This window comes from Staurois parvus, unplaced genomic scaffold (assembly GCF_062004578.1).
Source record: "Staurois parvus isolate SC_StPar_1 unplaced genomic scaffold, SC_StPar_1.0 ptg000512l, whole genome shotgun sequence".
Classification (NCBI taxonomy): domain Eukaryota; kingdom Metazoa; phylum Chordata; class Amphibia; order Anura; family Ranidae; genus Staurois; species Staurois parvus.
In genome coordinates, this window is record NW_028318308.1 from 1,143,677 (window position 1) to 1,161,577 (window position 17,901).

The following is a 17,901-nucleotide window of genomic DNA, read 5'->3' on the forward strand; positions in this document are numbered from 1 at the left end:
GTTAATATATGTACGCGGTAATGACCTTCCCTTTGTTGTGTTGGGGTAACCTGTGTTTGGGTACATATGTGGAGAGTTGGGGGAAGTTTCAGAGCAGGTTATCTGCAAATAGATTGGGAAAGGTCTTACATATTCATGGTGTGCTTGTTTATGGTGAGGAGAGCAGATTTGCCATAAACAAGACAAGTAGTAACTATTTAACCTTTTAATTAAAATCTATTCATACAGCTGTTCTAGGTCTAGACACATGAGATCAAACATGCTACTAAAAGTGGCCAATCAGCGTGCTTGCCATTGTACTGAATGGGAAAAATGTGTATATTAAGGAAGATTCTTTTTGGTTAAGAGACACAGATGACAGGACACAGGAAGGTTCTCTGAAGGGTTCTAATGATTGCCTGTCATCTGCCTCGTCTGTACCTCCGCTGGGAGAGGAGCTTCTTCCTGTCATTAATATGGGGGCACAGGTATAGATCATAACTCCCATTATTGCATGCATGGAAGCGACCTCGGTGCATATTACAGATCGGACATATGATGGACGGTGTCGGATCTCTATGCTTGATATGAAGGATCTTACATGGGACTCTGAGGGGTGTATTATTATTATACAGTATTTATAAAGTGCCAACAGTTCGCTCAGCACTGTACATTACAAAGGGAGACAGAACATGCAACAGTACGAAAACTATACAATGTGATACATGAGGGGTTCGAGGGCCCTGCTCTTTCAAGCTTACAATCTAGGAGGGAGGGGATGGTAGCACAGGAGGAGATAGCTGTGGGGGATGGAGTGGTAGGAAGAGTGGAGGAGGTCGGCAATTAGCAGGGGGTGGGGTAGGCTTCCCTGAAGAGGTGGGTTTTCAGGTTGTGCCTAAATGAGAGGAGAGTAGGTGATAGTCTGGTTGGGGTAGGGAGTTCCAGAGGATAGGCGATGTCCTGGAGAAGTCCTGGAGGCGGGCATGGGAGGAGGAGACCAGGGAAATAGAGAGAAGGAGGTCTTGAGAGGAGCGGAGTGTGCGTGTTGGGTGGTACTTGGATATTAGGTTGGTGATGTAGTTCGGGGCAGTATGGTGGACGTCTTTGTACGTCAGTGTTAGGATTTTGAATTTGATTGTTGAGCAATCGGAAGCCAGTGGAGGGATTGGCAGAGGGGGATGGCGGAAAAGGAGTGGTTGGTGAGGTGAATGAGTCTGGCTGCCGTGTTCAGGATCGACTGAAGTGGGGATAGCCTGTGGTGAGGCAGGCCAGTGAGGAGGGAGTTGCAGTAGTCGAGTCGTGATATGATGAGGGAGTGGATGAGCTGTTTAGTGGTTTCTGGGGTTAGGAACGTGCGGATTTTGGTGATGTTGTGGAGGTGGAGTCTGCATGTTGCGGAGGTGGAGTCTGCACGAGTTTGTTAAAGATTGGACTTGGGGCTGGAAGGATAGGTTGGAGTCCAGAATGACACCAAGTACTCTGGCCTGCGGGGCAGGCCTGATGTTGGCATTGTTGGACGTGATGGAGAAGTCACTGGGGGGGGGGGGGGTGTGCGAGCTGGGGGGAAGACAAGGAGCTCGGTTTTGGAGAGGTTCAGTTTAAGGAAATGGAGAGACATCCAGTCTGATATGTCGCTCAGTAGGCTTGTGATTCGGGCGGAGACTGAGGGGGTGAGGTGAGGGGTAGAGAGATAGATTTGTGTGTCGTCGGCATAGAGGTGGTAGTTGAAGCCGTGAGAGTGTATGAGTTGGCCAAGAGAGGAGGTGTAGATGGAGAAGACAAGGGGCCCAAGGACGGAGCCTTGAGGGACCCCAACAGAGAGGGGGAGTGAGGGGAAGGTGGTAGCATTATAGGTAATGCTGAAGGAGCGTTGTGATAGGTAGGACGAGAGCCAGGAGAGAGCAGAATCTCTGAGGCCGAGGGAGTGTAGTTTTTTGAGGAGGAGGGGGTGGTCGACTGTGTCGAAGGCCGCGGAGAGGTCGAGGAGTAGGAGCACTGAATAGTGGCCATTAGCTGCAGCGGTTAGAAGGTTGGAGAGTTTGAGTAAGGCAGTTTCGGTGGAGTGGAGGGGAGAGAAGCCGGACTGTAGGGGATCGAGGAGGTTGTTGTCGTTGAGGTGAGAGGTGTTCATTGTAATATTTACAAGTATTCAGCCGAATTTCTGTCATCTGTAACAAATATCTTTATCCGAATAAATGCATCTCTCTGGAATACAACTATTAGTTGCTGCAGGAAAGCACATAGATAAATGCACCCTGGTCCTCCAGAGAAGGGCTGGATCTCCATGTTTGATATGAACTATCTGTTGCAAATATCTTCATCCGCTCTGTTGTATGGATTTCTATAGTTGTGTTCATAATTTAGGACAACATTGGTGCCGTGACCCGGATTAGTTGTTACATTAATGTTAAGACAACACTGACCAAGTTCCCCTGAGTCCCCCTATGTCAGGCCTTGTCTGCTCCTGTTCAGTATCTGCTCATCATTTCTCTGTGTGATCTCAGTAATGATATGGGAGACATTCTACTCCAGAGACAAGCTTCCTACAGAGTGAATGGACTGCTGGAGAGATTTACACTCCTCCCCCTTCCATGGATCATCAGAAGGGGATTTACTGACTTTTCTCACCTTGATGATGGGACCCCATTATCTTCTTCCTTCTTTCTTTTCTATGAGTTTTATGATGACCATAGCCTAAGAGTTGTTGGTTCTTTCCCTAATATACTCTCATGTGTCTGTATTTGTCTCTGCAGGTTGCATGGATGTGATCTGACTTCCTCCTGCTGTGATGATCTCCGCTCCATTCTTATCACTAACCCATCCCTCACCAGCCTGAATTTATCCGATAATAATCTCCAAGACTCTGGAATGAGACTTCTGTGTGAGGGACTCCAACATCCTGGCTGTACTCTGCAGGAGCTGAGGTGAGAATTCTCCTATAAATGATCTCATATTCTGCAGGACTCTGATATAAATCTTCTATGTGAGGGACTCGGAGATCCAGGAGATGAGGTGAGAATTCTCCTATAAATGATCTCATATTCTGCAGGACTCTGATATATATCTTCTATGTGAGGGACTCTGAGATCCAGGAGATGAGGGGAGAATTCTGCTATAAATGATCTCATATTCTGCAGGACTCTGATATATATCTTCTATGTGAGGGACTCCGAGATCCAGGAGATGAGGGGGAAATTCTACTATAAATGATCTCATATTCTGCAGGACTCTGATATATATCTTCTATGTGAGGGACTCCGAGATCCAGGAGATGAGGGGGAAATTCTACTATAAATAATCTCATATTCTGCTGGATTTTGGGATAAATCCTTTGTGAGGGATCCAGACACGTTCCCTAGATGACAGTTATACAAAGACAGACTTCTTGGCAGGTTACACTGGGAGACGCCATCATAGTCCTTCAGGTCACTGGCTGTTATTGGCTTTCCTCCATTCCACCCTCCACTGACTATCAGAGATCAGACTTTATGTCTGTCGAGGTGGATTGTTGTTTAGATGATATAAAAACACAATGAAGTTTATTTGGCCCATAGAGACTGAGTGATGACATTTTGTATCCAATAAAACACGTCCAGATCTATCCATCTACCAGACAAATGTTGTGTTGTAGTCTTGTTTGTAGAACTTAGAACATCAGATGTGTACTGACTAGTAGGGATGAGTGACTCTGCCCCGGTTCAGTTCCCTGCAGGGTCCCACTGAAGGGGGAAGAATGAGCACCCCTCAAACCATACCAGGCCACATGACCTCAACTGGGGGGGGGGCTTTTGGGCACTTCTGGGGGGACTTCCTCCCAAAACAGCTTGTGCTCATGTTGATGGGAACAAGGGCCTCTTCCCCATAACTCTTGCCCAATAGTTGTGGGGGTCTGCAGGTGGGGGGCTTATAGGAATCTGGAAACTGCCATCAAAGGGGGTTCCCAGATCCCAGCAACCTCATGTGAATGAGTATGGGGTGCATAGTAATCCTACTCAAAAGAGAAAAACAAATACAATCTAAACTGTGTGAATAAAAAAAAAAAGAGCTGAGCAAAATGTTGGCGCTATATAAATCCTTAATAATAATAATTCACAAAAAAAGTGTCAAAAACTAAGTAAAAACACAAACCTAGTTTTTCACAAGTCCTTGATAAAAAGAGAAAAAAAATCTCCCCAGTGCCATTAGTACAGTGTCAGTGTTTTTTCTTTTTTTTTGCACTGATCACTGTATGGTGTCACTGGGATGTCAGTGACCCCAAGTCAGTTCCCCCCCAGTGTCAGAATGCCCACCGCAGTTCTGTCATAAGTCACTGATCACCTCTATTATTAGTATAAAAAAAAATCCCAGTATATATACCACCATTTGTAAACGCTATAACTTTCACGTAAACCAATTAATTTACACGTATTGGGATTTTTTTAGCAAAGACATGTCGCAGAATACATTTTGGCCTAAATTTATGACGAAATTTGATTTTGAATTTTTTTTTTACTGGACATGTTTTATAGCAAAAGTCCAAATATTGTTTTTATTATTGTATTTTTTTTTGCAAAATTGTCGGTCTTTTTTTTTATAGCACAAAAAATAAAAAACGCAAAGGCGATGAAATACCAAAGAAAGAAAGCCTAATTTGTGGGAAAAAAAGGAAGTAAATTTCATTTTGGTGCAGAGTAACATGACCGCGCAATTGTCAGTTAAAGTGGCGCAGCGCCATAACACAAACCGCTTCTGTAATCGCTTCCTGATTGCCCTATAGTAGAAATACTTCTACTGCGTGACACGGGTGCACAAAATCACATAGATATACACGATTCACGCTCCCGCAGTTTTCATGCCCCTCCCAGATAGCGTCAGATTGCCCGTCAGTACACCAGTCATCACATTTAACCCCTTGATTGCCAGGAAGATGCTCATACACAATAAACCTCCATTGCTAGTATAGTGTCTGAACGGATCAATATCTTTGATCAGATCAGCACTATACCAGCATTCCCATTAGTATAGTATCCCCCAAAAATGCAGTGTTAGCAGGATCAGCCCCGGCACCTGCCAGCACCTGCATTTAGCCCCTACGCTTACCCCCCCTTCTCCCCCAGCAAGTGCAGTGTCAGTAGGTCACTGTCACTAGATATATTGCACACAAAACCGCAGTGTTGGCAGAATCAGGCCTGATTTCTGGTAGCATTTGTCTGTAAATTCTGATGACTCTCATATGCAGCAGAGTGCCAGTACTAGTGCCGCGCTACCTTTTGGTGAACTGGCGAGCACCAGCGGCCTAGTATATCCTGGTTTTTCACATACCAGCACTGCAGTATCACTTGGTGATGTGGCAAGTCCCATAAATGCAGTGCAAGCTGGTGCCGTGGCGAGCACAACAGGGGCAGACTGACAACTCATGGGGCCCCCGGGCAATAGGGGATCATGTGGCTCCTGTGTCCTTGCCCAAACTCAAAAAAGCCTATGAAAAAGCTACCAGGGGCATCTCATGGGGCCCCCTACTGATCCCAGGCCTTCGGGCAGTGCCCGAGTTTCCAAATGGTCAGCCTGCCCCTGGAGCACAAGTATTGTCCCGCAACCACCAAGAATTGTCACACAGGCCCGTAAAACCCTTAGTATCCTTCTGGATGTGCTTGCAAATCCTGATTGGCAGCCCACAAATTCTGCAGCACCTGTACTTCCCCTATTCACTGTCCAACCCGGAATTCAGGTGGAAACAGCAAATTTAACTCCTCTCCTTGATTTTTTGGAGCTGTGTTTCATGGAAAATCTGTATGCATTGATTGTGGATCAAAGCAATTTATCGCCGCCAACAGTTTCTGAATTAACATTTTTTTGGGCCTAACCCTCAACATGGGCATTACTAAAAAAAAAATAATTGCGGTTGTATTGGTCTGCAGACCCGATTCATCATATGACGTGTTCTCTACTGCCATGGCCAGGCAGAGATATGACAGTATAATGTGTTTTATGCATTTCAATGACAATGCACTCTGCCATCCTCGGGGTGACACTGAATTTGACCGGCTCCACAAAACTCAGCCCCTCGTAAATCACCTTAGCCAAAAACTTGCAGTTGTCTATACTCCCCAACAAAACATCTGCGTTGCTGAGTCCTTCATTAATTTTTCTGGACGCCTTCCATTCAAACAATTTCTCCCTAGCAAGTGTGCCAGATATGGGGTCAAGATGTAGAAGACTTGTGAGAGGGCAACAGGCTATACATATAATTTTTGGATTTACGAGGGAAAAGCCCCCCCGGATGCCCAGACTACATGGGGAGCAGTGACAAGATAGTTTGGGACTTGGTGTTATTCCTCTTCCATATGGGGTTCCACTTATACGTGGACAATTTTTATTCATATGTGCCACTATTTAGACATTTGTACAATCTTGTAACTTTCACATGTGGCATCATGTGACCTAATGTGCGCCACCATTAGAAGTGGGTGGATGCAGGGCGGTATATTCTAATGGTGGGCATACCTTCACAAAACATGACTTAGTACTTGGTGGCAAATCCCTTGATTGCAATCACAGAGGTCAGATGTTTCCTGGAGTTGGCCCCCAGGTTCGCACACATCTCAGGAGGGATTTTGGCCCACTCCTCTTGGCAGATTCTCTCCAAGTCATTAAGGTTTGGTGGCTGGCGTTTGGCAACTCTAACGTTCAGCTCCCTCCACAGATTTTCAATCGGATTAAGGTCTGGAGAGTGGCTAGGCCACTCCAGGACCTTAATGTGCTTCTTCTTGAGCCGCTCCTTTGTTGCCTTGGCCGTGTGTTTTGGGTCATTGTCATGCTGGAACACCCATCCACCACCCATTTTCAATGCCCTGGCTGAGGGAAGAAGGTTTTCACCCAAGATTTGATGGTACATTGCCCCGTCCATCATCCCTTTGATGTGGTGCAGTTGTCCTGTTCCCTTAGCTGAATGTTTCCACCACCACCATGTTTGACAGTTGGGATGGTGTTCTTGGGGTCATAGGCAGCATTCCTCCTCCTCCAAACACAGCGAGTTGAGTTGATGCCAAAGAGCTCAATTTTGGTCTCATCTGACCACAACACTTTCCACCAGTCCTCCTCGGCATCATTCAGATGTTCAGTGGCAGACTTCAGATGGGCCTGGACATGTGCTTTCTTGAGCAGAGGGACCTTGCGGGCACTGCAGGATTTCAGTCCTTGTCGGCGTAGTGTGTTACCAGTTGGTTTCTTGGTGACTGTGGTCCCAGCTGCCTGGAGTTGATTGACAAGATCCTCACGTGTAGTTCTGGGATGATTCCTCACTGTTCTCATGATCATTGACACTCCATGAGGTGAGATCTTGCATGGTGCACCAGACCTAGGGAGAATGACACTTGTTTTGTGTTTCTTCCATTTGTGAATGATTGCACCAACTGTTGTCACCTTCTCACCAAGCTGCTTGGCCTTAGTTTGGTAGCCCAGTCCAGCCTTGTGTAGGTCTACCATCTTGTCCCTGACATCCTTGGACAGCTCTTTCGTCTTTGCCATGGTAGAGAGTTTGGAATCTGATGGTTTGATTGCTCCTCTGGACAGGTGTCTTTTATACAGGTAACACAATGAGATTAGCAGCACTCCCTTTAAGAGACTGCTTCTAATCTCAGCTTGTTACCTGTATGAGAGACACCTGGGAGCCAGAAATCCTGCTGAATGATAGGGGATCCAATCCTTCTTTCCCTCATGAACATGCAGATCAGTCATCATTTGTTAGACGCATTTCTGCTGAATTTGTTGTTGTACAGTATTCTGTCTCTCAGTGTTACACCGAACATTCCATTTTTAGACCGATCGTTTCTTTGTGAGGGGCAAATATTCAAAATCAGCAGGGGAGCAAATACGCATTTACTTCACTGTGTGTGTGTGTGACATCCCCAGTGACACCAATACAGTGATCAGTGCTAATTAAAAGGCCTGACGCTGTACTAGTGGCTCTGGGCAGGAAGGGGTTAACATCTGGGGACAATCAAAGGGTTAACTGTGTGCTGTGTTACTCTGTGCTGTGCAGAGCAATCCAAAGCAGTGTGCACAAGCTGAGAGGGAGGAGAACTGTTTTGTTTACAAACAGTTCTCCTCCCTACCGGAGATCCTCAACATTCACCGGGCAAAATCACACACACACACACACACACACATATATATGTGCATGATTTTGCCTGGTGAATGCTGAGGGTCTCCGATGGGGAGGAGGACTGTTTGTAAACAAATCAGTTCTCCTCCCTGTCAGCTTGTGCACACTGCTTTGGATGGCTCTACACAGCACAGAGTAACACAGCACACAGTTAACCCTTTGATTGTCCCCAGATGTTAACCCCTTCCTGCCCAGTGCCACTAGTAGTGTCCGGCCTTTTTATTAGCACTGATCACTGTATTGGTGTCACTGGATATGTCAGTGACAAGTCAGTTCCCCCCCCAGTGTCAGAATGCCCACCACAGACCCGCTATAAATTGCTGATCGCCGCCATTGCTAATAAAAATAATTTTAAAAAATCCCAGTACATATACCGCTATTTGTAAACATTATAACTTTCATGTAAACCAATTAATTTACACGTATTAGGATTTTTTTTAGAAAAAAACACAGAGCAGAATACATTTTGGCCTAAATTTATGATGAAATTTGATTTATTACATTTTTTACTGGACATGTTTAATAACAAATAGTCCAAATATTGTTTTTTTCTCAAAGCTGTTGGTCTTTTTTTATTGTGCAAAAAATAAATAAAACACACAGGCGACCAAATATCACTGAAAGAAAGCTCAATTAGTGCGGAAAAAAGGACATCAATTAAATTTTGGTGCAGCATTGCATGACTGCGCAATTGTCAGTTAAAGTAACGCAGCGCCATAATGCAAAAAATGGCCTGGTCAGGAGGGGGGGGAGAGAATCCTCTGGAGGGCAGATATTCCACATTCTGATTGGTTGGATAGAGAACTACAAACAAAACACAAATGTCCCCAATACTGAAGTACGTCCTTCAAAACAATTGTCTCTTTATTTACAATAAATGCTCTGACAAGCAATAATATGTCTGCCTATCAAGCACCTGATTGGGCAGGAGATTATATTGCTCACTGACACCACTTCCTGTGTCAGTTCCAGGCAGGAAATGACATCACTTGGCTCCGCCCAAGGGTGGACTACCCAATTTATTCCTCGATATACCGGCATATTATCATTGCTTGTCAGGGCATCTAGCAATCCTCATGGATTTTGCTGCATGGAGACGCAGGTCAAGTAGAAGTCCCATTATTTCCTATGTGGCCGGTTCCCATCTATGTGCCGCAGGGAATCTATATGGAGCCATTCCCCCTCCAATGTGTGCATCACCACGTACACTGCAATGTGTCCATCCACACTAAGACTTCTCAGGTGGGTGACAACTCCCCTCCATCTCACAGGGGAGGTCCAACCAATATTCCATGAGATCATCCATCCAAATGGGCCAACATTTCATCTTCTAAGACCCCGCCCACTGATTATTCATTGGAATGTGTCTACTTCTGCCCGTCACTGGAGAACATCTCACCTCTCTTTCCTGCTTCTCCCACCAGAATATTAGAGTGTGATGTGACATTATCGTGCTGTGATGATCTCTGCTCCGTGATCTCCACAAACCGAACTCTGACCAGACTGGAGGTGTCATTGTATAAGGAGGATGGTGAGAAGATGTCGGACTCAGAAGTGGATCCTCGTTGGCAGGTCCTCCAGAATGCCGGCTTCACTGTGTATAGAAGGTAAGATCTGTTCTATTGGGGGGAACACACATACTGGGGGGATTTACTAAAGCTGGTTCCCTCAGAATCTGGTGCAGCTGTGCATGGCAGCCAATCAGCTTCTCACCTCAGCTTGTCCAATGAAGCTTTAGCAATAAAAGCGGTGAGCTGATTGGTTCCCTCGCAGAAGTGCACGAGATTCTGAGGGATCCAGCTTTAGTAAATACACCCCACTAAGCCTGATGATGGCAGTCACACAGGACAGGTACAGGAGCCCCAGCAACTGTACTGTATGATCATCATGATGGCGGTCACACTCGCACAAGACAGGTACAGGAGCCCCAGCAACTGGACTGTAGGACCATCATGGTGATGATGATGATCATTGAAGGAAGGACAGTGAAATATAAGCTAGCCACAGATGGTTCAGATCTCGGCCAGTTCAGCGGGGACCAGCCGAGATTTGAACCATGTATGGGCAGGCTGATTGTACCCAAGTCAATGGTTGAATGGCTTGTGTACTCCAGCCTGTGGGATTTTACATGTGATTATTGCTAGCAGCTAGTATGGCCACCAGCAGTAATCATTGTGTTGTCCAGGCAGGGATGGTTCCCCCCGAGATGTTTACCATCGTAAGTTATACAGTCGCTCGGCAAGCAGGTAGACACAGACAGAGCATGCTCTGGGCGGTTGGAGGTAAGCGGGTGTAACCAGACACAAGTCCCTCTATATCTGCCACTCCATAGAGGTGAATGGAGGGTCCACCTGAAAAACGGACAAGCAGACCCAATCTGACCGATCATGTGAAAGGGGCCTTAGTGTTTAGGGGTATGGTAAAAATGTGCAGCTCAGCTGTGAATTTTTACCGCCCCCAAATGCTCCCACATATACTGCAAAGCAGTGGAGGGGGAATAGTATACACCATGGCCCTGATGATTTATTATCACCGCTGTTCTGTTGCCCCTCAGCCCGCTCCTGTTTTCCCAGGCTGCCCTGCTGTACACGGATGAGTTGGCAGCATACAGTGTGGGGGGAGGGGAACATCCGTGTCTCCCCCCCGTGATGAATGAAGCCGGAAGCTACAAGGATTATGTCACTTCTGGGTTTAATTCTGTGTTTACCTGACTGATACCAGCCAGGAAGGCAGCCAATCAAAGCGATTTGTGTATGATCATGTGCCTTAGAGGGCAGGGGAGGGGTCAGGGGTCTAATAGACCCCATATATCTCCATAAAGAAGACCTGTCACTGCCCCATCTATCACAAGGGATGTTATTCATCACCTGTCATAGCAATACACCGTGTTCCAAATGATTCTGCAAATTCTATTTAAGTGTCACAAAGATTAAATATGTTGTTTTTCAGTGTAACTCATGGATGGCATTGTGTGTCAGGGCTCTTTTGATCACTGAAAACAATCTGGGACACCTGTGATAATTAGATTGGCCGGTGAGCCCAATTTCAGGAAAAACTCCTAAAGGACGGCGTTCCACATTATTAAGCAGAGCGCCATTTTCCAGCAATATGAGGAAGAAAAAGGATCTCTCTGCTGCCGAAAAGAGTGAAATAGTTTGATGCCTTGGACGAGGGATGAAAACATTCGATATTTCACGAACACGTAAGCGTGATCATCGCACTATGAAGAGATTTGTGGCTGATTCAGAGCACAGACGGGTTGGGGCAGATAAAGGCACATTGAGGAAGATTTCTGCCAGATCCATGCATCGGATCAAGAGAGCAGCTGCTAAAATCCCATTACATAGCAGCAAACAGATATTTGAAGGAGCTGGTGCCTCTGGAGTCCCACGGACATCAAGGTGTAGAGTCCTCCAGAGTCCTGCAACTGTGCAGAAACCTTCTATTCGGCCACCACTAACCAATGCTCACAAGCAGAAACGGCTGCATTGGGCAGAAAATACGTGAAGACTCATTTTCAAACAGTCCTGTTCACTGATAAGTGCCGTGCAACCCTGGATGGTCCAGATGGATGGAGTAGTGGATGGTTGGTGGACGGCCACCCTGTTCTAACAAGGCTGTGACGTCAGCAAGGCGGTGGTGGAGTCATGTTTTGGGCTGGAATCATGGGAACAGAGCTGGTCGGCCCCTTTAGGGTCCCCGAAGGTGTAAAGATGACCTCTGCAAAGTATGTGGAGTTTATGACTGACCACTTTCTTCCCTGGTACAGAAGGAAGGACTATGCTTTCCGTAATAAAATCATCTTCATGCATGACAATGCACCATCTCATGCTGCAAAGAATACCTCCGCATCAATGGCTGCTATGGGGATAAAAGGAGAGAAAGTCATGGTGTGGCCTCCATCCTCCCCTGACCTCCATCCTATTGAGAACCTTTGGAGCATCCTCAAGCAAAAGATCTATGAGGGTGGGAGGCAGTTTACATCCAAACAGCAGCTCTGGGAGGCTATTCTGACATCTTGCAAACAAATACAAGCAGAAACTGTCCAAAACCTCCCAAGTTCAATGGATGCCAGACTTGTGATCTGCTATCAGATAAGGGCTCCTATGTTACAATGTAACGTGACGCTTCAAATGTTTACAAAGTTACAATGTTGGGAAAAGTTGGATTGAAATAGCTTTTGATTTCAGTAAATTTGCTGCAAACACAACAAATGACAATTTTCAGTTCTTTACAACCTAGAAAGTGTTTTGAAACTTCCTGTGCGGAATAATCCGGAACACAAATCCTGTTATTCGGAGTAGAGATGAGCGAAGTATTCAAAAATTTGATTCGACTGATTCGGCGAATTTGTGGAAAATATTTGATTCGAGTCGAATAAATTCGCTGTGAATTTAACTTAAAAAAGGGTGTTTCTAGGCTTCAGAGAGACTTAATATTAGTGCAGAACACTGTACCTTTAATTTAAATGCCCTTGGAGTCTGCTGGGGAAGAGAAATAATACTGTCAGTCAGTATGACATGCAGATGAGTGCCGTCGATCTTAGAATCACCGCACACTTCACTCATTTGGCCAGTCACGGGGCCAAAACCAGTGTTTGGAGCCACAAGCCATACAGCAACCTATGACAAAATGGAAAACCGCAGGAGTGTGAGGAGACCTGAAAGTGGCACATGGCAGAGTGGGAGCAATGGGAGGCGGTACAGGGACCCATGTCACACTGTGGACCCAGCAGCAGCGTGACCAGGCGGTACGGGGGCCCATGGCCGATTTGGGGCCTGGCAGCACCTATGGGAGGCCTGTAATCTGCCAGCAACCTATGACAAAATGGAAAACCGCAGGAGTGTGAGGAGACCTCAAAGTGGCACATGGTAGAGTGGGAGCAATGGGAGGCGGTACAGGGACCCATGTCACACTGTGGACCCAGCAGCAGTGTGACCAGGTGGTACGGGGGCCCATGGCCGATTTGGGGCCTGGCAGCACCTATGGGAGGCCTGTAATCTGCCAGCAACCTATGACAAAATGGAAAACCGCAGGAGTGTGAGGAGACCTGAAAGTGGCACATGGCAGAGTGGGAGCAATGGGAGGCGGTACAGGGACCCATGTCACACTGTGGACCCAGCAGCAGCGTGACCAGGCGGTACGGGGGCCCATGGCCGATTTGGGGCCTGGCAGCACCTATGGGAGGCCTGTAATCTGCCAGCAACCTATGACAAAATGGAAAACCGCAGGAGTGTGAGGAGACCTCAAAGTGGCACATGGCAGAGTGGGAGCAATGGGAGGCGGTACAGGGACCCATGTCACACTGTGGACACAGCAGCAGCGTGACCAGGCGGTACGGGGGCCCATGGCCGATTTGGGGCCTGGCAGCACCTATGGGAGGCCTGTAATCTGCCAGCAACCTATGACAAAATGGAAAACCGCAGGAGTGTGAGGAGACCTGAAAGTGGCACATGGCAGAGTGGGAGCAATGGGAGGCGGTACAGGGACCCATGTCACACTGTGGACCCAGCAGCAGCGTGACCAGGTGGTACGGGGGCCCATGGCAGATTAGGGGCCTGGCAGCAGCTATGGGAGGCCCGTAATCTGCCAGCACCCTATGACAAAATGAAACACACCAGCAGTGTGAGGAGACCTGAAAGTGGCACATGGCATGACACACTGTGGACCTTGCAGCAGCGTGAGGAGGCGGTACAGGGGCCCATGGCAGATTAGGGGCCTGGCCGCAGCAATGTGAGGCCCGTAATCTGCCAGCACCCTATGACAAAATGAAACACACCAGCAGTGTGAGGAGACCTGAAAGTGGCACATGGCATGACACACTGTGGACCTTGCAGCAGCGTGAGGAGGCGGTACAGGGGCCCATGGCAGATTAGGGACCTGGCAGCAGCTATGGGAGGCCCGTAATCTGCCAGCACCCTATGACAAAATGGAACCCAGCAGCAGTGTGCGGAGACCTGAAAGTGGCACATGTTTGGGGCATGATTCATGGCGGATTTAGTCAGTTGTGTCAGGAACTGGTGGTTTGAAATCCAGAATAATCCACGCCTGATTCATTTTCACAAACGTGAGTCTCTCCACACTTTGGGTGGACAGTCGTGTCCTCCGCGGAGTTACAATACCTCCTGCCGCACTAAACACGCGCTCCGATGCCACGCTACTGGCCGGGCATGACAGCCTTTCAAGGGCAAATTCAGCTAGTTGGGGCCAAAGGTCAAGTTTCGTTGCCCAGTAGTCAAGAGGATTGTCTACCTCGGTTGGCAGGGTGCTGTCCAAGTAGGCCCAAGCCTGTTGTTTGAGGTCCTGCTCCAGGTCCACCTGATGCTGCTGCTGCTGCTGCTGCGGCTGGTTAGTAGTTTCCTCACTGCGCTGGTGAAGAAAGCTACTCATCATCAACTGCAGACTGAGGCAGCCGCTGCTGGTGGAGCTGCCACTGCTCCTACCACCCCACCCCTCCCCTGCTGCCATGGCAGCGGAACGCGAGCGCACAGGGCCCACAGTGTCTGAGGATGGACGTTGGCGCAGAAAGGCAGAGACCAACTGACTACATAGGTGGTTTTTATAGTACGTAATTTTGGCCTCCCTCTCAGCAGGTGTGAAAAAGGCCACCATTTTGGAACGATAGCGAGGGTCCAACAAGGTGGACAGCCAAAAGTCATCCCTCTGTATGATGGTTATTATTCGGCTGTCGCTACGCAAGCAACCGAGCATGCTATGGGCCATTTGTGCCAAGGAATGCGAGGGACTCCCTGCCTCCATCTCCACAGCATACTGCCACGGTGCGTCTGGGTCCTCTGTCTCCTCCTCCTCCTCCTCCTCTACCAGATGCTCCTGCTCCTCCACTCCTGTCCGCTGAGTGGAAAAACCACCCATTTCACTCAATAATTCCTGAGCACAAATGTCCTCCTCTACCTCCTCCTCTTCTTCCTGTCCTGCCCCCACAGGGGTCATGTGGCGTTGAGATCTGTGCGCCACGTCTACCGCACCCTGACCATCCATTGTTAACAGCATTTGTTCCAGGACGTGCAACAGAGGAATGACGTCGTTCATCCCATAGTCCTGCTGACTCACGAATAGCGTGGCCTCCTCAAAGGGCCTGAGCAAGCGGCAGGTGTCACGCATGAGCTGCCAATGGCTGACATCTAAGTTACACAGGGGAGTACCTTTATCCGCTTGTAACATCAGGAAATCGGTGATGGCCTTTCGCTGCTCGTAAAGGCGGTCTAACATGTGTAGGGTTGAATTCCACCTTGTTGCAACGTCGCAGATCAGGCGATGCTGTGGAATTCCGTTCTGCCGCTGCAGCTCAAGGAGGGTGTGCTTTGCGGTATAGGAATGGCTGAAATGCATGCAAAGTTTACGTGACATTTTAAGGATGTCTTGCAGTGGGATGGTGGATTTTAGGAACCGCTTGACAACCAGATTGAACACGTGAGCCATGCATGGCGCATGGCACAACCTTCCTTGACGCAGAGCAGACACCATGTTCTTTCCGTTGTCGGTCAACATGGTTCCGATTTTCAGTTTGCGCGGAGACAGCCATCTGTCGATTTCTCTGTTCATTACACTCAGAAGTTCCTCCCCTGTGTGACTACGTTCGCCAAGGCATACCAGGTGCAGCACAGCGTGACACCGTTGCGCCCTGCACATGTGATATGCCGGTCGGGTAATGGGACTTGGCACGGGGGTGGCGGCTGAGGACACGGCGGAAGAAGAGGTGGTAGAGGCGGACATGTTTGCTGGACCAAGGACGTGCAAACGTGGAGGCAAAAGCGTCGTGACCTGTCCAAGTTGCTGGTGCGGCTGTGCCGGCACCACGTTCACCCAGTGGGCCGTAAATGACATGTACTGTCCCTGACCGTAGTTACAGCTCCACACGTCGGCGCTGCCGTGCACTTTGGCAGAGACCGACATGCTCAAAGACTGGCCCACCATCTCTTCTACATGTGAATGCAGGGCTGGCACTGCCTTTTTGGCGAAGAAATGACGGCTTGGCACTCTCCACCGTGGCGCGGCACAAGCCATCATTTCTCGGAAAGGTGCTGAGTCCACCACTTGGAAAGGGAGGGACTGCAGCACCAGCAACTTGGACAGGAGGACGTTCAGCTTTTGCACCGTCTGGTGCGTGCTCGCAAACTGTTGTCTCTTGGAAACGGATTCCAAGAAAGACTGCTGACGGAATCCGAGAAGAGGAGTAGCAGGAAAAGGAGCATCTGAACGAGCGGAAGATGCCAACGAGCGACAACTCCCCTCAGCAGAGGTGTTGGAGCCTTGACTGGCTGATAGAGGGCGATTGACGTCGGGTGACGGAGCAAGTAACGGAGCGGGTGATGGAGCGGGGGCTGGGGCAGGCAGAACCGCCGTATCTTTATCACGGTTTTCCCAGGCCACCAAATGGCGACGCTGCATATGCTGACGCAACGCTGTAGTCCCAACATGGGCCCCCTGGCCACGCTTGACTTTCTGGCCACATAGTCGACATACGGCTACGTTTACTTCCTCGGGCGGCTTGACGAAAAATTGCCACACCACCGAGTAGGAAACTTTGCCCCCGCTACTCCTCACTGGCTGACTGCTACTTCCTCCGTGCGCACCGGCACCACTACTGGCCGTGGTGGTAGGCTGCAGTGGAGCTGGTGCTCTACTCCATGGCCGTTTGGCTCCACTGACACTGCTGCGACCCTGCTGCCTCCTGGGCAACCCACCGACTGTTTCACTCGCTGCCAAGCTGGCACCCTCTTCTCCTGATGATGAGGAAGAAATTACCTGATGACGACGAGGCAGCCAAGTGCGATCAACCTCCTCATCATCAAGTAGGGTCTCCGCCTCACTACTAGCCCCCTCGGCTGCGTCTGGGTCAGGAGACAGACCTTTCTCTAGACCGGCTACCGAGCCACTCTCCTCGCCAGTACTTCTTCGCCTGGGTGCTGAAAAGGCGTATGTCTCCCCCCGTTCCTGACCGCCCTCTGTTAGCTCTTCCTCACTGTACAGTGGGGCTGAGCCCACAGCATGCGATACTTTGCTTGGTGAGGGAACAGCAAAGGACAGGGGCAGGTAGAGGACATGTGATTTCAGTGGGCTTGCTCCCGGGCCATGCCAACTAACGGTTGTGTCTGACGTACCCACCGACCGTTGGCTGTAGGTGTCAGAGGTGACCTGGGAAGAGGAAGACGACCGAGCCAACCAATCGATGACGGCAGGGATGTCGGTGGAGACACGACCGCTGGATGACACCGGGAGCACTGGCCTCTGGCTGCGACTAGTGCTGCCTCGACCCCTTCCTCTGCAGCCACGTCTGCTCGCTCCTAAAACATTGCCTCCTCTGCCACTCCTCTGCATGTTGTCTGACATACTCTTTAATTCAACGATTATGTGTCCCTGAGTAACAATTCTGTGTCTGTCCCTGAGTAACAATTCTGTGTCTGTCCCTGAGTAACAATTCTGTTGCCCTGAGTAACAATTCTGTGTCCCTCAGTAACAATTCTGTGTCCCTGAGTAACGTTTCTGTGGCCCTAAGTAACGGTTCTGTGGCCCTCAGTAACAGTTCTGTGGCTCTCAGTAACAATTCTGTGTCTGTCCCTGAGTAACAATTCTGTGGCCCTAACTAACATTTCTGTGGCCCTAAGTAACGGTTCTGTGGCCCTCAGTAACAATTCTGTGTCCCTCAGTAACAATTCTGTGTCTGTCCCTGAGTAACAATTATGTGGCCCTAAGTAACGGTTCTGTGGCCCTCAGTAACAATTCTTTGTCCCTGAGTAGCGTTTCTGTGGCCCTAAGTA

General features: G+C 48.7%; 1 protein-coding gene across 1 annotated transcript in view; it reads left to right on the plus strand.

Annotated features, from left to right (window-relative positions):
* The window catches only part of LOC149451885 (NACHT, LRR and PYD domains-containing protein 3-like), a 64,326-nt gene that overhangs the window by 41,135 nt on the left and 5,290 nt on the right, over window positions 1-17,901 (plus strand). Inside the window, exons 5-6 of the mRNA XM_089690037.1 lie at window positions 2,733-2,903; window positions 9,547-9,729. Of these exons, the coding sequence (XP_089546163.1) occupies window positions 2,733-2,903; window positions 9,547-9,729 (354 nt within the window). The remainder of the gene's footprint in view (window positions 1-2,732; window positions 2,904-9,546; window positions 9,730-17,901) is intronic.